The sequence below is a fragment of the Chinchilla lanigera genome, unplaced genomic scaffold (assembly GCF_000276665.1).
Source record: "Chinchilla lanigera isolate Chin_1 unplaced genomic scaffold, ChiLan1.0 scaffold00017, whole genome shotgun sequence".
NCBI lineage: Eukaryota > Metazoa > Chordata > Mammalia > Rodentia > Chinchillidae > Chinchilla > Chinchilla lanigera.
In genome coordinates, this window is record NW_004955418.1 from 102,504 (window position 1) to 111,523 (window position 9,020).

General features: G+C 42.5%; 1 protein-coding gene across 1 annotated transcript in view; it reads left to right on the top strand.

The window, feature by feature from the left end:
• Nucleotides 1–9,020, top strand: part of LOC102029966 — a 21,866-nt gene that overhangs the window by 10,274 nt on the left and 2,572 nt on the right. The window contains exons 9-12 of the mRNA XM_013512889.1: nucleotides 6,441–6,574; nucleotides 7,652–7,860; nucleotides 7,932–8,015; nucleotides 8,548–8,608. Of these exons, the coding sequence (XP_013368343.1) occupies nucleotides 6,441–6,574; nucleotides 7,652–7,860; nucleotides 7,932–8,015; nucleotides 8,548–8,608 (488 nt within the window). The remainder of the gene's footprint in view (nucleotides 1–6,440; nucleotides 6,575–7,651; nucleotides 7,861–7,931; nucleotides 8,016–8,547; nucleotides 8,609–9,020) is intronic.

Consider the following 9,020-nt stretch of genomic DNA (forward strand, 5'->3'; position numbering starts at 1 on the left):
CATTTATGAAATAGGATAGGAACAATACAAACATTACAGAGTTATGAATAGATTAGTAGGAAAATATCAATGGCTGCTGTAATACATGGTGGTATCTTTGAAATGGTTTCTCAGGAAGACAGAGATACACAAGAAGGATCTAACAAGTAGTTACAGCCTAAGGGTTGTCAAAAATCAAGTGAGCAGTCTGGGGTGAAAGCCATTTTTCATAGCGTTTTCTCTCCAGCCTCCCATTGCATGGGGACCCCACAACCAGTTAGTGTCCTCTCCCCATCTGTCAGCACAGGCAGCAGGAATCCTGCTGCGGAGCCCAAACAAAGCCTGTACTGTCAGGGGAAGAATGGCTGCCAGGGAGTCTCTGCAGGTATTGTGCAAGGTCCTCCTGGTTCACAGCTTCCAAGCAGCTCTCATGACCCCAGTCCACAGGACCTCTGACTCCTCTGGCTTAGTCTGCATTCTCATGTTCTCCAAGTCCTTGTTCAGCAGCTGCTCCTCCACTGACTATGGACCATTCTGGTTCTCAATGGCAGGAGCAAGAGTGGCCTGTTGTATGGCATGTATTCCCGGGGTTTCTCCATGTTTGAATGATTAACACACGTTCATGGGTAGGCATCTGCAGGTGGTGCATGGTGGGCCAATTGTGTCATTATTTCTCTGTGTCATGGTAGTTCCCAGTTGAGCGGGAGCGGCAGACCTGAGGGCCATTGTGCAACAGCGCTGGCCGCGGCGTGGCTTCCCCTGCGCCGGGGGCCCTTCTTCTGGGTGCCTACGAGGCAGGAAGCGAGCCAGCCAGAAGACAGGCACTCCCTGCCCGTGGCTACCCTTGTGCCGGAGGCCCTCCCTCCGGGGGCCTACGAGGCAGGGAGCGAGCCTTCTAGTTTATTTCATTATCATTGGAGAAAATGATTTGTAAGATTTCAGTTTTCAAAAATGTGTTGATGCTCATTTTGTCATATAGTCTATCTTGGAGAATGTTCACTTTGCACTTTGGAAAAACATGTATCCTGTTATTTCGGGACTGAGTATTCTGTATTTATTGATTTGGTCCAACTGGTTTACAGTGCTATTCAAGTCTGTTACTTCCTTACTGATCTTCTCTCTTGTTGCCCTACCCATTAATTAAAGTGAGGTATGGAAGTCTCCAATTATTACTGTGACCTATTACTTCATTTCCATCCTTTTATTTTCTTTCTTTCTTTTCTTTAGTTTCTTGAAGACAGGGTTTTAGTTCAGGCTGGCCCTAAATTCACTGTGTAGCCCAGGCTGATTTTGAACTTGCAATGATCCTTCTGCCTCCGTCTCCCAAGCGCTGGGATTACAGGTGTGCGCCACCACACCCAGCCTATTTCTGTTCACTTGTGTGCCACATACTTCAGAGCTGTTGTTAGATGCATTGTATATATGTTTTTATTTGTTGTATCTTCATGATGGTTTGAAACTTTCATCAGCATACAATTTTTTTCATTATCTTATATACAAATTTTTGGTTTAAATTATATGTGGTCTGATATTTATATAGCTACACAGCCTCTTTTGGTTGCTATTTGCATAGCATATCTTTTTTCATCCTTTTATTCTTATTTGTCTTTGGATTTATTTGTTTTTGTTTTTCTTCCAGTACCAGGAATTGAACTCATGAGCTTGCGCTTGCCAGGCAGGCGCTTTGCTGCTGAGCTAAATCCTCAGCCCATGTCTTTGGATTTAAAATGAGTCTCTTGCCAGGCATGGTGGTGCACACCTGTAATCCCAGCCCTCGAAGGCTGAGGCAGGATGATCATTGAGAGTTCGAGACCAGCCTGGGCTACAAAGTGAGCTCAAGGCCAGCGTGAACTGTACAGCAAGGCCCTGTCTCAAAAAAGACAGAAAAAAAAAAAAAAAAAAAGTAAATCTCTTGTAGATAGCACATAGACAGAGTATGGGCTTTTAATAAATTAATTCTCTCAAAGCATGCTTTTTAATTGGGGAGTTTAATTACTGATAAGCAAGAACTGCCATTTTGCTATTGTTTTTATGTTGGTCTATATTCCATTTCTGTCCAGGATGAACAGGTCCCAAGAATGAAGTACCCACAGATGAATAGAAAAGTAAGAGGAAATAAAAAACGAGAGAGGCAAAATTCTGGAATCAGGGGGTTAGCAGCCTCTAGGACAGAAGCCTCGATTGCCAATCTCAGTAACTTTCTATTGAGAAAGAACAAAGGAAGCAGCTGGGCAAATGTGAGGATACCAACCTCAATTATCATAGGAATGAGACTTGACTTAGTAAGCCATCATGTTATCATTCCTTCCAGCGGCGTATCTCAGCAAAGCATCTAGTGGGTTTTTTTTTTTTTTTTTTTTTTTTTTTGAGACGGGGTTTCTATGCAGTTCGGGGTGGCCTTCAGCTCACTTTGTAGCCCAGGCTGGCCTCGAACTAGCAATGATCCTCCTGCCTCAGCCTCCCAAGTGCCGGGATTACAGACATGTGCCACCACACCCAGCAAAGCATCTAGTGTTGACCCTGGAGCTTTCCACAAGGACGCAGGTACTGCAAACTTTTTCTTACTACCAATGCTTTTGCTAGACTTCCTCTTGAACCCAACAATCATGGCTATGTCAGGTCTGAGGCAATACACTGAGAGAGTAACTAAAGAATGTCCTTCTCCACATTTTATATGGCTTATATCTCTTTTATTCATTAATTGCCTTCTTTTGTTTGACTTTTTGCAATGCGCTGTATTGATTTTCTTCTCATTACCTTTTCCAGATTTTTTTTTCTTTTTTTTGAGATAGAATCTCACTATATAGTGCAGGCTGGCCTTGAACTTGCTTATATAACTCAAGCTGCCCTCAAACTTGAAATTTGGATGGAGCTCCTTGTGATCTTCCTGCTTCAGCCTCTTGAATGCTGGGATTACAGGCATGTGCCACCACACCTGACTACTTTTTCTGTTTGTTTGTTTGTTTGTTAGTTTGAGACAGGGTCTTGCTATGCAGTTCAGGCTAGCATTGAGCTTACTTTATAGGCTGGTCTCAAACTCAAAACAATCCTCCTGCCTCAGCCTCCTGAGTGCTGAAATTATAGGCATGCGCCACCATGCCTGGCTCTGTATTTTTAAAAGTTATTTTCTTAATGGTTTTCTTGGAGAATAAAATTAACATTTTAAACATAATAAACTAGTTTAAATTAATACCAAGTTAGTTTCATTTATGAAAATTTCACTGCTATAGATTTCCATCCTTTCTCCTCATGCTACTATTGCTGCAAATCAAAACTTTATATGTTGTATGTCCATTACCATAGGTTTATAACTATTTTTATGCATTTGTCTTTTAACTCATATAGGTAACAAAAAGAAATTACAAACCAAAAATTCAATAATATTGGCTTTTATACTTACATATGCAATTACCTGTACTAGTGTTCCTTATTTTATGTTATTGTCTAATGACTTCTCATTATAGGTTTAACTCCCTTTACCTTTCATGGTAAGGCAAGTCTAATAGTAATGAATAACCTCAACTTTTCTTTACCTGGGAATATCTTAGTTTCTCCTTTTTTGAAGGATAGTTTACCAGATGTAAAATTCTCAACTAATAGTTTCTTTTTTTTTATGCAGCACTTTAGATTTGTCGTCTCCTTGCCATTGGCCTCCATAGTTGCTGGTGATAAATCAGTTTTTTTATTAAAGACATTTTGCACATAAAAAGTTGCTTCTCTCTGTTTTCAAGATTCTTTGTTTTTTGGCAGTCTGATTACAGTGTGTTTTGGTGGGGATTGCTTTAGGTTTACTTAAAAGTTAATTAGCCTCTAGTGTGTAAACATTCATGATTTTTAAAAATTTAAGGATTTTACTTTATAAAGAATAGGGGGTAAGTTTAGCTCATGGTGTGGGGCAGGGAAGCTCAGGAACAAGCAGCAACATCTGCTGGCTTCTGGAAAGGGCCTCACACTGCTCAGTCTGTGAGGAAGTGGAAGGGAAGCAGGTGTAGGTGAAAGGAGCGTGTGTCCAAACAAACTTGGGAGGGTTTTTGACCATTATTTCTTTAAATACTCTTTCTGTTCCTTTGTTGCATTTCCCTCTGGTGTCTGAAGTATACATAAGTTAGCACACTTGATGTTGTCCCACAGGCCTCTCGGGATCTGCTAATTTTACTTTCTCTGTTAACAGTCTATTCTTTGAGAGATCATGACTTGATTTATTTCAGTTGTCTGAGATAGTTGAATTAAAGCCTTTGTCCAGTAAATTCAGTGTTCGACATTCATGCATCCTCAGGGACAGTTTATGTGCATTGCTTTTTTCCCATGAGCCACACTTTCCTATTCTTTGGCGTGTGTCAGTTTTTTGTTGAAGGCAGACTATTTTTCATACTTTTTGTAAGATCGTATTTGTCATATTGATTTCTGAAGTGTCTCTTCCTTTAGTTATTTCTCTGACACTTAGGACACTCTAACATGGTCACTGTAGGAATCAGATTCTACCTGTGCTCTAGGACTCATTATTACTCACTGTGGGCTGTGGCGGCCATTTTGCTCAGCCTTTTTTCCAAGCAACTTTTGAAAAGTTATGCTCCATGCAGGCCCTGCAGCCTCCACTTTACCTCACCGGCTAGCCAGTGACTTAACATGGAAGTCTTCAAATGCATGGTGCCAAAAATTGTAAAATTATTTATTTATGTATTTATCTATTTATTTGTCTTTTTTGAGACAGGGTCTCGCTATGCAGTTCAGGCTGGCCTTGAGCTCACTTTGTAGCCCAGGCTGGTTTCTAACTCACAACGATCATCCTGCCTCAGCCTCCTGAGTTCTGGGATTACAGGTGTGTGCCACCACACCCTGCTGTAAAAATTTTTAAAAAGAGGAAAACTAAAGAAAACAAAAAAATTAGAGGTAAGAAGAAAACAAAAGAGAAGTAAAAAAGATTGAAGGAAGAATAAAAAGACAAAGAAAAATTCTTGAGTTCTCTGCAAAACAGCTTTGTGTGTTGGTCCCTCCTGTTATGCTTAGGCCATTTACAGCTCTGCCTGATCCTACATTCCTGCTTGTGCTTAGCCTATGGCTCAGTCAGATGTGAAAGCTTAGTATTCTTGGGTCTCTTCTGTGTATAAGTCCTGTCATGACTGTATTTTCTAGATTCCCCAGTATATACAACTTTTCAAACCCCCAAATCTCATTCCCTAACTTTCCCACCTATTCTTTCTGTGGGTCTATAATTTGCTTCAATTGTGATTTTTATTCCAAGAGGCTGTGGCCTGTTATTTTGCCTTTCAGTGTTTTCAGAGAACATCCTATGTGTAACCACTCTGCTCAGAGAGTTTGGAGATATGTGACACAAAAAGAAGCTCCTTTCAAGCTGATGTGATGGTGCATACGTAATCCTAGCACTCTAAAGGCTGAGTCAGGAGCACTGTGAGTTTGAGCTCAGCCTGAGCTACTTAGTGAGATCCTGTCTCAAAATAAAAAATTAAAAAGGGCTAGGGATGTAGCTTTGTGTGAAGGCCCCATATTCAATTCCTAGTACCAAAAACAAACAAACAAAAGAAACCTCTCAGTGCTGGGGATGTATATGGAGCTAGAGTGAGTCTTAAAAACTGCAAAGAACTCTCACTGTGTTTGTCTCCTGGTGGAGCATTTATTTGGGTGCCCTAGACCTCTGACTTTCCCAGAGTTCTAGTCAGGTTGATTCTGATCACTTGCCAGGTGTTTCTGGGAACAGATGGATCCCTAGAGTTTCCTACTGTACTATTTTCACCAATGCCACCTTCTTTTACTGATCTTTTTTTGTTGTTCTTTTTTGAACTCGCTTATTGTAGCTCAGGCTGGCCTTGATTTTTTTTTTCTTTGGTGCTGGGAATCGAACTCAGGACTCTGCCCTTGTCAGGCAGGCACTTGTGCCACTGAGCTAGATCCCCAGCCCAATAAATTTGTATTGTTTTAAGTAGTTAACCTTGTAGTAATTTGTTTGTTTTTGGTACTGGGAATTGAACTCAGGACCTTGCGCTTACCGGGAATCAAACTTAGGACCTTGTGCTTGCCAGGCAGGTGCTTATACCGCTGAGCTATTTCCCCGGCCCCTGAGCTATATCTCCGGCCCCTTAGCCTTGAATTCATGGTGATCCTCCTGTCTCAGCCTCTCAAGTCCTAGGATTACAGGTGTGCAGCAGCATGCCTGGTCCTTTACCCATCTTGACATTGGATTATTTGTCTTTTTGTTAATGTGCTGTAAGAGATCTTTATGTATTATGATACAAGTCCCTTTCAGATATATAATTTTGTACCCATGATAATGTATTGCTTCTCTAAATTTTAAATAAAAATAACAAAATAAACATCTATGCAAAGTTGCAAATCTGTCTGGTGCACAGAAGTTGTTGGAAATAGTCTTCCCATCACAGTGTGATTCGGCCAAGTTGCTTTCCTGTCCATCACTGGATGTCTTTCTTTTTCCCTTCCTTTGGCAGAGACTGCCCCCTACTGCGGGTACTGGCTGGTGAGGTTGTTGGTGCGGAGATGGAGGGCTCTCTGCCTTGGATTATCTCACGGCTCCTAGAAGGAAACAACTATGCTGGCCTCCTCCTTCGCCTGTATCCCCAAGGTGGCTGGGGGGTGGTGGGGTCCTTTGGGAAGCACTAGGACAGTGATGGTGAACCTATGGCACATGTGCCACAGTGGGCTGTTTTTACCATTGAAAGGTTCGCCATCACTACTCTCTAGGATGAGGCCTTAGAACTGCCTCATCCTATCACCCAACCAGCCCCTGCCCAATCCCAGCCCAGAGAGAGAGCATGACCCCCTGAGAGGGCCGGAATTCAGAAAGGTCCCATTAGTTAGGTGTAGTGGGACACATTTGTAAACTCAGCACTCAGGAGGCTGAGGCAGGCCTGCTAAGAGTTCAAGGCCAGCCTGAGCTACATAGTAAGTTTAAAGCCAGCTTGAACTACATAGCAAGACACTGTCTCAAAAAACCAAAAAAAAAAAAAAAGCAAAACAAAAAGACTCACCTATTTTTACATTCCATTAAAAGCCTGTACTCTGAAACAATATTACTTCAGAAGTTTGGAGAGGAGATCAAAGTTGAACCTGAGTGATACTGTATAGATAGATGTATTTCTTGTACTTTTAATGCCTTTTAACTTGTCATAATAAGAGTTAAAAAATCTGGCCTCTGATGCCAACATCAACAAACACACCTTCCTTTGGCCAGTGAGTTCCCAGACTGCACCCTATGCCAGGCTGTACGGAACAAGAAGGCAAGGTGGAGCACTTCACACTCTTCTGGATAAAGCAGTGAGGGGCAGACATGTGTTCACCCATAGGCCAGTTTGGCATCATGAGTAAGGTCACAGGCTTTAGTGTCAGACAGAACTGGACTTGAGGGTAAACTCTGCTCCTCACCGAGAAGTTGCTTGAACTCTCCACACTTTAGTTGTCTCATCTGGAAAACGTGAGGGAGGTAGGATCGATCCGAGTTGCTGTGAATAAGAGGTGATCCAAAAAAAAAAAAAGAAGAGGTGATTCATGAACAGCCTTAGCACAGAGCCATTAAGCACACATGAAAGTCTAATAAAAGTTATTTTGATGAATGATAGGTTAATAGAATTTTAAAGTATTACAAGCAGTGTGCCCTGGAGTTCAGAGCAAGAAGAAATCCACTATGAGTCTCCCCTTACAGGTAGCTCCCTGAGTTTGCTTCAAGGTGCTCTGCTGGGGGCCTCACGAAGACGGATGCAAGTGAAACAGGTGAGGCCCATCCTGTGGGATGCAGTAGAAGAGGCCCAAGCCCGCCGAGCTGGTCTGAAGACCCTGCGTTCAGGACTCCTTGGGAAGACCTTGACAGATGAAAGGCTTAGCCAGCTGGGCAGGGCACTCCGTGAGCTACAGGTGAGCAAGGTGAGGCCTTGGGACTGCTGGACCAGCAATGACCAATGCCCATTCTGAACTTTTTTCTATAGGTGGTAAAAGCCTGGAGCCAGTATCCAAGAAGCCCAGTACCCAAAGGGGCCAGAGCTGAGGTGGAGAAGCTCCCAGAGCCACAGGTATGTCTTCTCATCCAACCTCTTAGGAGCTCTATTTATGTCAGCCTTTTCCTGTTTACTGAGCATTCCATTTGTTCTTTGATTTATTGATTCTGGAACATTTACAGACCATTTATTATGTGCTGGGCATAGCGCCATGTTGGTCTTAAGCATTTCCTGTCCTTGTGTCATTTATAACCTTCTGGGAAGAAACAATTACAATATTATGATCAGTGCTCTGAAAGGCTTATAAACACTTGCTTCTATTGGGCATCTAAATTAGCCAAGGCAAGAGGGCAAGGAAGACTTCATGGAGGAAGTGATTCTTTATGGGTTAGCTAAGATGAGTGAAAATGTTCTAGGAAGAAAGAATAACAGGTGAAAGACTCAGAGGTGAATGAATACTTGATGTCTCTGGGAGCCTGAAAGTAGCTCAATTTGCTGGACAGTAGAGTTTGCAGAGATACTCAGGAGATAAGGACTGGAAAGGGAAGCAGGGACCAGCTCACACAGGGCTTTATAAATCTATTGAGATGTTGACTCTGTCTTCAAGGTCCAAGGCAAGCCACCAAAGTACTGTAAGCAGAGGAGACAACACTGCTCCCACTTGTCAGGTGAGAAAACTGAGGCTCAGAGATGTGAACAGCCCAGAGTTACCAACAAAATCAGAGGCGGCAGAGGTGCAATAACACTCAAACCCTTAGACTCCTAATCCAGCACTTTTATCCTCTTGGGCATAGCCTTTCTACAGAAGGGGATGCTGTCTCCATGATTTGCTGTAGGGTGGTTAAAACCCTGTCTGCCTTGGTCCTTCTCTTTCCTTTTCATAATTTATACTGTGTTTACAGCCCTGGGATTGGAGAATTAGGCATTACTCCCAGTTACTGGGCAAGTACTTTAGGCCATTACCTCATTTCATGCTCTCCACAACTTTTTTTTTTTTTTTTTTTTTGGTACCAGGAATTGTACTCATGACCCTGCACTTGCCAGGCAGGCGCTGTGCCACTGAGCTATATCCCCAGCCCC